Here is a 15,197-nt window from a genome sequence, read left to right as displayed (position 1 = left end):
AAACAACTTTTGTAGGAAACAATTTTCGATTTGGGCCACCGTTTTTAAATGGCCGCAAAAAGTGGGTCCTATATCAGATAAAACGTCCAGTGCTTATAAATCCGAAATGGCTGAGAATAAAAAGATGAAACAAAAACTGAGATAGGAAAATGTCATAGGGCACATCACATGGTGTTGTTGTGGAGACCCCCAGGGCTCTCCTTCAAGGGGGCCCAGGGGACAACTTCAAATTTTCAAATGGGAACACGTATTGAATCATACTTCATTCAATAGTACTTGAAAAACGAAACAACTTTTGTAGGAAACCATTTTCGATTTGGGCCACCGTTTTCAAAATGGCCGCAAAAAGTGGGTTCTGTATCAGATAAAACGTCCAGTGCTTATAGGCCTAAATCAGAAACGGCTGATAATGGAGAGATGAAACAAAAACTGAGATAGAAACGATGATAAAGCATATCAAGTGATGTTGTTGTGGTGACCCTCAGGAAACTCAGTGAAGGGGGCCTTGGTGCCAACTTCAAACTGATACAGGACTTTTTGCTTCCATTTTGAAAACGGTGCCCCAAATCGAAAATTGTTTCCTACAAAAGTTGTTTCGTTTTTCAAGGACTATTGAATGAGGTATGAATCAATACATGTTCCTATTTGAAAATTTGAAGTTGGCCCCTGGGCCCCCTTGAAGGAGAGCCCTGGGGGTCACCACAACAACACCATGTGATGTGCCCTATGACATTTTCCTATCTCAGTTTTTGTTTCATCTTTTTATTCTCAGCCGTTTCGGATTTATAAGCACTGGACGTTTTATCTGAAACACCCTGTATATATATATGTACAGGGTAATCAAAATTATGTTAACATTGAATGGACATACCACGTGGAGGCAAAAATACTGTATTATATTAAAATGTAGTGTCTTGTAAGATGTATTTCTGGCATGTCAGTGTATTGTATTGTATTGTTGCATTGTTTTGTTTTGTAACATCTTCAATTTCTTTCGTTTCAGTTGACACACAATGGCTGATCGATTAACACTGAAGCAAGATTTGTAGCAAGCCTAATGGAAGTGTACGGTTCACCTACTCTGCTCCGTGAAAAAGTTACACAACGATTTGCACGTGATCCACCATGCCGTTTAACAGTGTATCGCATCTACAATAATTTTGTGGCTACAGGATCGATAGCAGACAAGTATAGAGGCAATGCAGGACGTCCAAAATCAGGATGATGTGAACAAAATATTGCTGTTGTACAGCAAGCTATGTTGCGTAGTCCTTCGAGATCAAGCGTTCAATGCAGTTTGAAAACAGGAATACCTCGAAAAACTGTGTTGAATCTTGAAACTCGACCTTGGAATGAGACCGTACCACATTCAAGTCACTCAAGCTTTAACATTGGTGCAGAAACGTAAGCGGATGGAATGTTGTCAGATTTTAGCTGAAATGACCAATATCCAGCAAGATGTGAATGTAATGGCATTTAGCAATGAAGCCACTTTACACACCAGTGGGTTTGTGAACCGACATAACACTATTTTCTGGGCCACCGAAAGCCCGCGAGTCGTTCGGGAACATGAAGGCGACTCCCCCAAAGTAAATGTTTGCTGCACTGTGACCGCCGCTGAAGTCATTGGACCCTACTTCTTTGACACACAAAGAGTAACCGCAGACGTGTACTTACGGATGGTAAAGCAGTACACCCTTGATTAACTACGACTGGAAATCCGCCGTTCAGGGTATTTCTAACAACATAGCGCTCCACCGCACTGGGGCCAAACTGTTAGAGACTATCTCAATGATCCTTTTCCCGGTCGATGGATTGGTCGTGATGGACCATTGCGCTGGCCTACACAATCCCCTGACTTAACACCATGTGATTTCTGGTTATGGGGCATGGTAAAGGAGCAATTTTACAGTACGAAAGTTCGCAACATTTATGACCTAAAGGACCGTGTACGGGGTGTGATATCATGCATTATTCGTGAAATGTATGCAAGTGCTTTAAACGAAACTGTTTGTCATTGGTTTTTATGTGTTGAACACAATGGTGAACAGGTTGAGGCGATTTCAGAGTGAGTTCGCATGTATTTAGCACTTGCAGTAGGTATATAATATCAGAGACAGTCTTTCATGTATAGATATATGTACAGTTTGAATACATTGTTTTTTTCATTGAATGTTAACATAATTTCGACTAACTCTGTATTATGTATATCTATCTATCTATCTATCTATCTACCTATATATATATATAAACAGGTCGGGAAAGACAATGGTAAAAGGCACTTCTGATGAAATTAAGTTGTTAAGTGGAATGTGTTGGGATGGACGGGCTTCTGGGGGGCGGTGAGTTGTAATACTTCTACTTAGAGCTACTTTTAAGAGCTTCAAACTCAGGGACGGGTTTTATTTATATATAAAATAAGAGTTTCCTCTTCTGGGGAAACGATCGTCCCGATTGCCCCCTGGATCCGTCCCTGGTTGGGATTGGACCACAGAACAGCATGTAGATAGTTTGATTTCAGAAATAAACCTACAGATGGCAGAGGAAGCTTGCTTGGTATGTGTCATTACATTGTATTGCATGGGAATGTTGAACTTTCCTTCCAGTTTACTCGGAAATTAGAAAATGTTACATACTATTGTCTTCTCACGAGCAGCTCAGATTTATATTTGTTTTTCTTTATTAATTTAGTATGGAATGAGCTGTTGTCTTGTTTACAAATATCGCCTGTTTTCTAGCTGTTTATAATACTTTCAATTAGCTTCTTTGAAAACCAATTGGGTTACAATTGCCAGGTATGATAAATAACTATTTATTATTATTGAGGAAGTTTTTAGGTACTTGGAAATATAATTAAATAATTGCAGTTTTGAATACTTAGCGTATAATGTAAGTGCATACTAAGAATTGTTTTAGTTGTTCGTGCAAATCTTCGTATTATCTGAATATTAATTTGAATCTATTTTTATTGAGATGCTTTGCCTTTGAATATTTCATATTATTCAATTAGCAATTCATTGTTATTAATACTCATATTATTTATTTTTTACCGATAGAGCCTGAACTTCGTTTTGGACTTTTAACGAAGGAAAATATTACCGACTTTAAGAAACAAAAGCCCAGGTTCTTTCGTCGTATTGAGGTATTCGAAGGAGGTAATGCTTCAGTGGTTTGTCCCGGGTAAATAAATAAATAAATAAATACATTGCTTAGTTGATATGACATTAACAGGCTAGCTAGAACATCATAATTATATAAGGAATGGCTATGTTATAATAATGTTTTGCAAAGTTTATTAAAACACTCGAGCAGTGGGATACGCAGAAGTTCGTCAAAGGTTGGTTCAAGCTTCCAAGTTAATAAAATTTGCAGTTATATATCAAAAATTCAGAAACCCTTCCTTATGTACGCCACTAAATTCGAAAAACCTTGGCAATTCATTGTAGCTAAATGGTATTTAAGAATATTTTGGCCTTTGGTGTGGAAGAATCAGTCTCAATTTTTCGGCTTAAAATTCGAATTCCAAATTAAGTTGTAAGTTTACGCTTTATATGATCCCGGAACTGAAAATAAAAAAGATATCAAACTCAAAACAATAAAGTAAACAGTCTTAATTCCATGTCTGTTGAGTATAGTAGCCTTTATTAAGAGGTACTTTACAATAGGCTAATATTCTTAAATGCCTGCAAGATAAAAATCAAAACAGGGTAATAATTAATTTGTTAAATGCAATTACCCTACTTGCTGCTGAGTCTAGGAAAACCTCTATGTGAAGAATACAACTTTCCAGAAGAAGTTAAAAACGTGTTTTCTTATAATTTACATTGTTCACAAGTGCCACTTTTGTTTTCTTATTACAAGAAAATAACTAATAACTTACTTACAGGAGTATAAGGCGGCTAATGTAGATAGGGACCGACTGACTCCCGGGATAAGGACTCATCTTTACCAGGTACCAACGGTCTTATCGGAGGGCGGATGAACGGGTGGAGGCCAGGACACCTTCTTGTCCTTAGGAGGGAAAACTGTCTTAAAAGGCTGATGAACCACAAGGTGGTGAACGGCATGGAGATGAAGAAAGGAAATGCGAACACTACTACACTACCTTTTCCCAGGAGGGATGAAGAAGGAGAATAAATATAATGATGGTTCTTCCTGAAGTAAAAAAAAAAAAAAAATCCGGAGGTTCCCCTTGCGAATTTCCGGATGGGGACTACTCCGGGAAGAACCATCAGAGGAAAAAAAATAATAATAATAACTTTCATTTCAGCATAGGACCCTGGAACGTACGGACTTTACGATTTGTGGGTAAACTTGAAAATGAACAAATGTTAAGTGAACATAGTGGGCTTAAGTGAAGTGAGATGGCCAGGTAAAAGTGACAGAGTATCGGGAAATTACGCAATGTTCTATTCGAGTGGCGTTAAGGCCGAGAGAAGAAATATTTAGAAAGCTTCGAGATGTGGCGTTGGAGGAAGATTGAGAAGATAAAATGGACAGAGAAAGTAGCAAACGAAGATGTTTTGAAACGGGTAGGAGAGAATAGGATGCTTCTAGCCACCATCCTTCGTAGAAAGGCCAATTGGATTGAACACATCTTTTGCGAAAAAATCTGTGTCACCATAGAAGGAAAGATGGAAGGAAAACGAGGAATAGGAAGAAGAAGACAAGTGATCCATGATTTCATAAATAGAAGAAAATATTGGGAGTTAAAAGAGGAAGCTGAAAATCGAAAACATGGAAGAAACATTTGCAAATCCAAACTGAAAATTAAGAAGAACAAAAAAAGCTCATTAGCCCCAGGACCTGCCAAAAGGCAGAATACTTAATAACAATAAGGGAAGCTGCAACACGACTTTCTATTCAAATAATAGATTATAACTCATTTTTGACGAAAATGTCACATAGTGGTTTTACAGGCTCAGCGATATTATATAGATTGTGCGGTGTCGTATAGGAGTGCGATTTCCTCCAGTATATTTAGAAGTCCTTTTTTTTAAGTACTTCTTATTGCATATAATTTAAAAATTCCATTGATATTGATGCAGAAAGGATGTCATACTTATTGTTTTAGTATGATTACAATTGTTTTGGAAACTATATTAGTCTACATAGGAAGAAAAGCATTGGTCGCTAACTTCACGGGGGTAAGAAAAAGTCAGTACAATTTTGTATCAAAACAAGATCCCCTACGCTCTCCCTCTTTACCGTCACGAGACAGGAGATAAGATGATGATACGGTTCCGAGAGGGAACATTTTATATAATATACTATGACCTTTAAAATATACATTTTCCAGCCTACTACGTTCGCACTTATTTTAATTGGAGGACATTTCCTTTTAGTTTTAACCATCATCAACCCCATACCAAAGACAAGTATATTTAATGTTGCTCCTGACCAATATTAAAATACTTAGATATGTTTCAGTCTTGCAATATGATTTACTATTAGTAATTAGTATTGTATCTCTTATATTGTATCTTTATAGATTGCATTTTCTGCTGGATTGGATGTAAGGGGAAATAATCTTATGAATGTAGTAAATACCTTTAAAGTCTTCAGCCTTGTTGTCCTTCGCAACTTTTACTCATCTAGCAAGCCCGGTTTGTTACTACATCACTATATCACAATCCAAAACTACCAAATAAGAGAGCAATATTTATTGACATTTATGACTATATTAAGAAGTGTGCGTATCACCTGTAACTCAGTACAGAAGGTTAATTCGTCTACATGTGTCCGAGTTTAAACATTCACCTCTGCGCACAAAATCGACCGATCCGAATGATTCAAACAACAAGAGAAAGCCGAAAGCATCTAGTATTGCTGCAAGTTCGCGTCTGTGTGGTGTGTGCACCATGGCTCCCAAGGCGAACTGGTTTTGGGAAGGCTACATCGTAGAACTTTGCCCCGCCCAGTTTTCTGTGACACAGATTCAAAAACAGTGAAGGGAAAATGGATGTGCATTGGGGTCAACGACCATCAAGAACATGATTGATAGGCATAAACACCACTACGTTCCAGTACTTCATTCACTTAGTAACGGTAGTAGAAAACAACAGTCACTCCACCTGTAGCTCAGAAGTTGCGCCGAATGCCCCTGCAGGAAAACTATCCCACACAACTTGTGATGTAAGACTTTGCACGTGCCATAGTCAACTAAATAGTTACCTATATGACAAATTTGTAATATACCATTACAGTCTAATGTGATGATGTTTTTAATAGGAGGGTGCCCGAAATTTTTTGCACCGACTGTACTTGACGTTTAACAAAAAATTTCTGGCTGTTCATATAATTCGTAATTTTGTTTGTTATTCTATTTCAAATTAACATGGAAAACTGTAAAACTTCATTAGGAATTATAGTTTTGGGAATCGATATCTTTATTTATATATTAAATTAGTTATAAGTCTTGTATATGGATATGTAAATGGATTATTACAAGTCTTACGGTGTCAGTGCTATCTGAAAATATAGGTCCACCATTGGACGGAAATTTTCGAATAAATAACCAATCTAAAATTCGGCAGAATTTTCTGGACCACCCTTCACCTCTCTTTTAGATATCTATGTCCTTCTGATATCTAGTTCAATCCAGATTTTACCAAAATTTATTCGTTTCAAAGCCCCACCGCCAAAAATGCTTTGTTTTGATTGGAGGATTCACCCACGCTATGATGTTAGAGCGCGATTATTCCCATTCCCTGCCTAGAATTTTGCTGAAGACAGCAGACCCAGATCTTCCCAACTCAGAAAAAGGTAGAAATTAGCTAGAAAAGCTGCATTAAAAAGGTAAATCTAGTTTAATAGTTGAATAAATACTATCCAGGAAGCTACGGAGCCATAATTTACTAAATTTTATAGTAAAAAACCGGACTGAAGAGCTGAAATAGGAAGTGTAATTCAGTGACGCCATATTTTGCAGATATAATTAGTGATGGACAGGTTTTACCAAGTGAAGTGCATCAGTTTGTTAGTTGTTCTTAAAGATCCATAAACAGTTTCGGAAGAGTAGTGTTTTCTCCCTTAAAATATTTTTATCCTGAAAATTATTCCTTTTAGAGTTACGTAAGGCCTGCCCCACTGCCGTTTGTGTTCGTGTATGTAGTGAATGTGATTTCTTTTTTGTACTTATCTAGTAGTAACATGGCGGTATTTAATTTCGTTGTAGTTAGGATAGTGATCATAATGCACGTGTAAAGTTTCAAGAGGGCTCCTGTTTACTCCCAACTTGGGGGTACGGCTTCCAGCAGGGATGGGTTGAACGTATAGTTGTCATAAGGTTCTTTTCCCTTCAGGAAAGGGGCCTATATATTTTCCAATAAATAGTTTGGGTATTAACAGGTTGAATTAAGAATGTGATTTAGTGAATACAAGGGCCAATTGGCCCTGTTCCTTTCTTTCCTTTTCCTTTCGTAAACCGATAGAGCCGATTTTAAAGAAAATGGTAAAATCTGAATGTTGTTTATGTGAGTAAATAGTAATGATTAATATGTATTATGACATGTATTAATGTAGTTTGTAGTTATGGATGTGGCATGTATGTGTTTGTAATGTAGTATCAGTAGTAGAAATTGTAGTTAAGTGATGAAAGAGTGTGTGAAATAATGAAGTATGGACAGTGTATCATTCGTATTCGATCAATAGCTAAACGCAACATATCGATCTATAGTAATATCAGAAAATGAGAGTGTCATAGTATCAAAATTCCGTGTACAAGGTCACATTCAGTGGTTCAAGGGTTGATCATATCGTCGCTAGCCCCCTAGTGTCAAAATTCCGTACTAACCGTCATTCTTATGTCGATGCTCTTAGTGATTTAGTTTCCATGGAATTGACCTTTCTTTTCGAAATAAAACCTAGTAAATATAATTCGCAGCCCAAATGCATATACAGTTAGGTTAAGTGATCCAAAATAATATTTTCTGAAAATTACAACATTCTACTTAGTCTAGAAATCGAAATATTTAAGTAAATAAACAATACGTAAATTCTTAACAGAAGTCGGGCGATATGATGCTAGTTTTCGCTTTGAAATTATATTAAATGTTCATTTTTTTCTCTGTGGCTGCAGAATAATTTCATTGTTGTCAGAATTATATAAAATTGAATAATATCGCGGAGAACTCTACTTTGTGTGAACATACATACATATTTTTTTTCTACATGAAGCTACGAAGTATAACATAGTATTGTTTGCGTGGTAAGGGAGTCTTGAGCTCGAGGGATGTTTTGTGTGGTGGCCGGAACATGAAACGTTGGCAATGATTTATAGATTTAGAAGTATATGACGAAGTGTGCATATAGTCTGGGTGTAGTTAAAGAAATAGGGTGTTTATGAAATACGACGTCGTAATAAATGAATAAAATATAGTATGAATATATTGTGAAACGAAATGAATGAGAGGACACTCATATACATAGATATATATAAGCCCAGTTTATGATTAGTCACGTTCCGGTAAAAGAATATATATATATATATATATATATATATATATATATATATATATATATATATTTAAGGATTATGTATAGCTAGCAACATCTCGGGTTCTGGCCCCTACACCGGAGCATCCTGCGAACATGTGGGTGAGATATTGCCGGACTATATTAGTGCTTAATAGCTTAATTTGTTATTGCAGTCGTATTCGTTCATTATAATCTCGTTTAATAATATTTGTAGCATCATATAATAGCTGACTGGACATATTTAATAATCAATTATGGAAAGACAATAGTTGTTACACAACGGGGCTGTAGTGAATTATATTTTTTATTTTTTTGGGTCGGTTTTAAAATAGAATATCCTGCTCCGTGAGATTCTTTTTTTTTTTCTTTCTTCACGTTACCTACTCGGGCTAGCTTACAATATTCATGGAGGCGACAGCTCTGACAGGGTTACAGAATCAAAACAATTAGTTATTGAAATTTATTTTAGCGTACCCGGCTGTCGACCCCTAGTCCCCTTTTCATTTCTTTTCTTAGTTTAATTAGATGAGGGAAATTAACGACATCCCAGACTGTGGCATGTCTGCGCAGGGTAGCTATCGGTGATGCTTTGGTAATTGAAATCACCGATCCAAAATTCAGTTTATTTATTTTTTTTATTTTGGCAAATCACTAATTAGGGATATCTTAGATATTATTTTACTCTAGTTTCATTACTATTCTGGACTCTCCTAGTTTCTTAGAGGTCGGATGATTTTTTCCTTTTGAAATTCCAAATTAAGACTCTACTCCAACCTTCCGGGAGATTCCGGGATCTCCAAGGACTCAACCGGATACAGCGAGGAGGGGAATTTCCTTAAAGCTTTCGTCTTTCTGAAAATTCCCTTGCGGGCGCAGACTAGTTGTGTGTTTGGAGATAACTTTTGAGTTTACGAATTTAAGTAAACCAACCCTTTTTGGCACAAAAGAGAATATTTGGTTATAGTATGTTGTATACGTAAATTCGACCACTTATCTTTCATAGTTGTAGTGTTCTGTCTCCTCTCTCTTTACCTATACTTCTTCTACTTCTTCTCTAGAGTTTTTTTTTAAATTTTCAACCTTCCCCCCCGATTTTGAACTTGTCGTTTACAATTTATTTAACGTACAACTCTGATCTGAAATTACCAGCTGAGATGTTGCAAGACACAATTCATGGATAGAGTAGATAATGATTGGGTCCTCCATCACATTTTGACCTATTGCCAAAATGAATAACGACTTCATATTTGACGACACTTCAATTACGTTCTTTCACCGTCGTCCCTCTAAGTTTATTTTAAATCCATTGGTCACTTTCCTTTCTGTTTTGGTTTTCGTTTATCTTGTAGTTAACCTGGGCCCAGAAACTGTATTTTCGTTTATCTATTTATATCTTTAGGAATGTTTTGTGTTACGTGCCTGCCTCACAAAGTTTTTTTTTACTATTCATGCACGAATTGACTATATGAAAGTTAAAATTTATAGACGCGCGGTATTAGGTAAAAAAAAAAAATCAATTCTTTTCCATATGTAATGTCGGAAGTCATTTGTTTTTCTTGTACAATGTTTGCAACCTTTTCTGAAATTATTGTTGGGGTTATTATTTTAAATGTGTGCGCATTTATTAAATATAAATATATATATATATATATAGATAAATGAATACGTCGAAATGTACATGTGCTTAGTATGTGAATATGATGTTAAAGTAAAAGTATGATATTAAATGTATTATATGGATATATGTAAGAGCGCTCGTGTCTGTCCCCCCAAACGTGTATTGGTTGCTATAGTTTACAAGTAAGTTTCCGACGAATATAATAATATAGATTTTTGTTAAGAATACCGCCGTGCACTCAAATAATTTTCCTTTCTTCTGGATAGATGTAAATCATAACTTATGTAATCATTATTTAATGGCATGTATTAAGAAGTAACGGCAGGTCTAAATGTAACCCACATCATAATGAATATTATCCCTGAGCTACCAACCTAAAACTATTGTGGAAAGTGTACCTTTAATCCCTCTCACCTGCATATGTATCCTATGACTTGACCAGTGTTTTTCCGTAATTTAAATCATTATACTCCTTACACCTGTGGAAGATCATCTCAAATCCGAACTATATATATATATATATATATATATATATATATATATATATATATATATATATATATATATATATATATATATATACACAAAAGTGATCCTGGATAAATGAAAGGTCTCATGACGTGTCCCAGTGATGAACAAGTAACTCAAAATTATCTGATTAATAAATTTGTAAATGGACTGACTAAGAGGAGAAGCATCCTCTGGCGGAAAGTGATTTTCAAAATCCCTAGATGGGTATAAACGTCGCAGTATGCGAGTGCAGATATAAACTGCTAATAGTCACAAACTAAATATAGTTGATGAATGGTTTTTATAAACCAATATATATATAAACACAAACTAAGTTAAATGGAGCGAAATTTTTTGGACGCTACGAGTAGTGCGCGATTTGTGATTTGAACGCTCGGAATTATTAATATTTTATTGCTCAATGTGAAGTAGAGACTCATAAGTTCTATTACACCCAAAAGTTTTTTTTCTTTTCTTTTTCTTTGTCCATTTTTTAAGTAAAATAAGTGTCTTCTTTGCGTATGTCGCAAATCATAATTTCGCTTTAGCATGCCTAAGATATAATACATGTAATTATTTTTTTTTCCTTTCCATTTGTCAATATGATCAAATGTATAAAGACTTACTAAAGTATAACCCTATGTATTCTATTGATATATAACCAAGAACTTGTGCTTTTAATTTTTTTTATAATTAATTTTTTTTCTTTTCACTATGAATGTAATAAACTATTTGTACCTTTGTAGTTAGTTGGTTTCCTTTAAACATATATACACTGTCCTGAGTGAGTGAGCGAGTGAATGCATGATAGATTTAGTTTAAGTAATTTTAGTAATATCATTTGTCATATTAACGTCTATAATATATGTGTCATGTTTTAATATATGTGTTAAGGTAAATAACCTAGGTCATGAAAGACCGCTACTAACGGTTTAAATTGGCTCTAGGAGTGAGACGAAAATAGCAGGATGAGCCTAAATACGACATCTTTCTTCCAGGAAGTTGAAACCCTTATTGATACGATACATAAATTTATATTGAGTTTATAACTTTGATTTTTTTCTTTCTTTCTTGGCTAATTCATATGTGTGGTCGATCCTAGAGATACTGGATGGTTATCAATCATCGTTTGGAATAACTTTACAAAGAATAATTTCGATTTTCTCCTTTCCTGGTCTAGGTCTGGGCAACCCCACGAACGCGGTGCCTGGAGCTAGGTTGGGGTGGTATGGAGGAACATGTGTCTATTCCGAAGCATTCTAAAATTGATTAGTCGTTAATAACACTTAAAATGATTCATCTTTCAACAACTTTCTCGACTTCTTACTATATTCCCGGAATTATCCAGTAATCTATTTCTTATTAAAATACTCTATTTGTTTTTCTTTCTTTTCCTCCCTTTTCCTACCTCCTTCTTTTACCCTTCTACTTTCTTCTCTTTCTTTTCTATTTCTGAATGAAAGAAAACGGAGTCATGACTGAGAGTAGTCGCTATTGGCGCGGTCAATAAGTTGTTTCGATGAGTTTCTTCGGAAGTCCGATATGGGATAATTAACCATGAGATGAGTATGCATTGAGGGACGAACAATAACAAGAAAGGTTATTGAATTTTACTTTATTGGAAAATAATCATGATTTCAATTAGTAGGTGATGTTTCGTAATCGCCCTCGTTGAAAAATTAATTTTAGCGACTCCTCTACACTACATGCAGTCCTTCTTCGTTTACTATTTTTTTTCTGTTTTCTTTCAAATTAAAGCTGCAGATGATGTTTAAAAGTTATGGATATGTCCTTTACGGCCTATCGGAGGCCCACTGCAGGCGACAATACGAACGCCATATATATCCAGTGAAAAGTAGAAGTTTGTTGCCACACTGGATGAACAAGGGATTCGTCGATGAGATTGTGGCGAAATTTGAGCCGTAACATACACCCAACGAGATGCAAAACCCCGTCCTGACTTCATCCGTCAGTGCAAAGCAAGTTTCTCGAAGGGATTTCTGGTTGTCACGGGATACTGCTATGCAGGCAAGTTATCGATTCGCAAAGTTCCGAAAAACTACAAAATCAACTCTGCATTTTATCGGCAACATATTCTCACACCAGTGTATACAGAAGATATGTCCCGTTTATATGAAAATGCAATAAATCAAATCTTTGTGTACATGAATAATGCTTCATCACTAGAGACCGGATGTTTAGGCACTAAAAACCTGTAAAATAGGCAGGCAAATAGGCACTAAAAATTTTAAAAATAGGCAGTAAAATAGGCACTAAAATGTAACTCGAAATAATGAAGATAAATACTCAATACCATTAAAAAATAGGTTCAGGTCATAGATAATGTTCAAAGAATATAGAAACATACCTGTTTGTTAATATCTTATTTTATTGTACATATAAAAACGAAGCTTCTTATGTATTCATACATACTGGGTGAACCTAAAAGATCTGTACATACTTCAGAAGGTAATTCGTGATATCAAAAGAAGACCTGTTGCATGATGCATATCAAAAGAAGGCAAAAAGTCCTGTTGCATGTTGTGGAATTCCGCGTCGTGTACGAGTGACAGGGGTGCCATCTTAAAATTGAAAATCGAATCCTGACAATTGGAACGAGACATAAAAGTGTGCACATACTTCGGGAGGTGTTTCCTGACATTCAAGAGGACTTTTTGTCTTCTTTACATGTCACGAATCATCTGTCGAAGTATGTGTACGATTTTCGATTCCAAGGTGGCACCTCTGTCACTCGTACACGACGAGGAATTCGACAACATGCAACAGGACTTTTTGTCTTTTTTTCATGTCACGAATCACCTCTCAACGTATGTGCACACCTATCTGTTCCGTTCCAATTGTCAAGATTTGATTTTCGATTCCAAGTTGGCACCACTGTCACTCGTACACGACACAGAATTCGACAAAATATAACAGGACTTTTTGTCTTCTTTTGATGTAATTAATCACCTCCCAAAGTATATGCACATCTTTGAAGTTCACCCTGTATGTACATTGTAACGTAGCACGTGTTTGTATTTACAAACACTTATTATACGTATATATGCGTCTTTATTTATGTTGTATAAATTATATATTTTCCCAATGAAAGCTTATTTTAAAGAAAATGCATAAAATAGGCAACATTAGGCACTAAGGCAATTATTTAGGCAGTAAAGGTCGAAATAGGCAAAATAGGCAAAATAAAATGGGCTTAAATCGAAACGATAACCCCCCACATAAACTTTGGAACGTTATTTTTGATCATATCTTTAATACTAAAGAATAGGCATTTTGCCTAACATCCGGTCTCTATTCATCACATACGTCTGGTTCTAGATATAAATTTCTGCAACAGATGGTAGCAGACACCAGCATCCATGCCATTCTCTTTTCACGACATACCAATGAAGTCACTGATGCTAGTCTCATGGATTTTTGCGAATTTGGCTTACTGAAAAGATTTTTATCTCATCGTGTCACTATTGTCTGTGGCCTCTGGAAAGTCTGCCAGGAGAAGTGGCTCAAGATTCCCATTCCCGTAATTCAACGGAGCTTCCTACAATAAAAGCTACGGTACCGGGGTATTGTTAAAACACATGGTTCTCACATCGAGAACAGCCAATAGTGATCTAATGATTTTTCCTAAGGTGATGAGACGTCGAAATCGGACATAGTATATATAGATGTTTCAATTTTCTGTAATAATTTTAATTTAATGTGTATTCTATTATGGAAGTTATAATTAATTCTTTCAGTATGTTTAAATAAATTCGAAATTTCTGTGCCTCAGGCTTGGTGGTGTAAGAGCAATGACAATATTTACCTTTAGCAAACTATAGTAGTAAGAAGAAAACTTTTTTTTATTACTTACCAACTTGGGTCGAATGAATAGTAAATGTACCAAATACAAATGTGAATTGTTCTAATGAATTGTGTGTTATTACTGTATTTTAGTTATCAATTTATTAGATCCTTTCTTTCACCTTCCAAGAGTTTTGATAAATTGTTAAATTTAAATGGATTCTGATGCTCTAGTTATGCTTTTTGTCTATACGAAGCTTAATACTTTGAAATTTAATATGTATTTCGTATTGCATAAAATTAGCTGTCGTATAGCGTGGATTTTAGTTTATTTTCCATGTATTTTGTTATTGTTATTACATTGTCATATATGTTACGACAGCAATTTTCAAGTTCATTTTTGAGAAGTATAAAATTACATAAAACGTGACACTTTTAAATATATGTTTTGATAGCCACTAATTATTGATATTACAGCGCAACAATAGACACTGTGATCACGTGGACAAAAAATGATGACATCGAGGTCAAAAACAACAAAACAGTGAAAGTTGATTTGTTTGGAACACTACGTATAATCAAAGCTGATAGAGAAGATAAAGGGAAATATACATGCTATATTAACAATAAGAAGATTCTGCAAGTTACTCTCATGGTACCCTATAAACAGCAGTGGTTAAGTCAAGGTAAGTGCTTGCTTTCAATTCATGAGAAGACAGGTAATCAGTGTGGTGATGTGATATGAAGCTCTGTAGTTCTTATACTTTTCCTAAACCTTTTTTCCAGT

General features: G+C 35.4%; 1 protein-coding gene across 4 annotated transcripts in view; it reads left to right on the top strand.

Annotated features, from left to right (window-relative positions):
* The window catches only part of LOC145681475 (uncharacterized), a 59,407-nt gene that overhangs the window by 36,096 nt on the left and 8,114 nt on the right, over positions 1–15,197 (top strand). For all 4 annotated transcript variants that reach the window (XM_081753119.1, XM_081753118.1, XM_081753121.1 and 1 more), the window contains one exon: positions 14,888–15,096. In XM_081753119.1, the coding sequence (XP_081609245.1) occupies positions 14,888–14,926 (39 nt within the window). In that variant the 3' untranslated portion in view covers positions 14,927–15,096. The remainder of the gene's footprint in view (positions 1–14,887; positions 15,097–15,197) is intronic.

Source organism: Thermobia domestica, chromosome 3 (genome assembly GCF_964235325.1).
Source record: "Thermobia domestica chromosome 3, izTheDome1.hap1.1, whole genome shotgun sequence".
In the NCBI taxonomy this organism is placed as follows: Eukaryota; Metazoa; Arthropoda; class Insecta; order Zygentoma; family Lepismatidae; genus Thermobia; species Thermobia domestica.
Note: the sequence above shows the minus strand (reverse complement) of the source record. Positions and strands in the feature narration are given on the sequence as shown.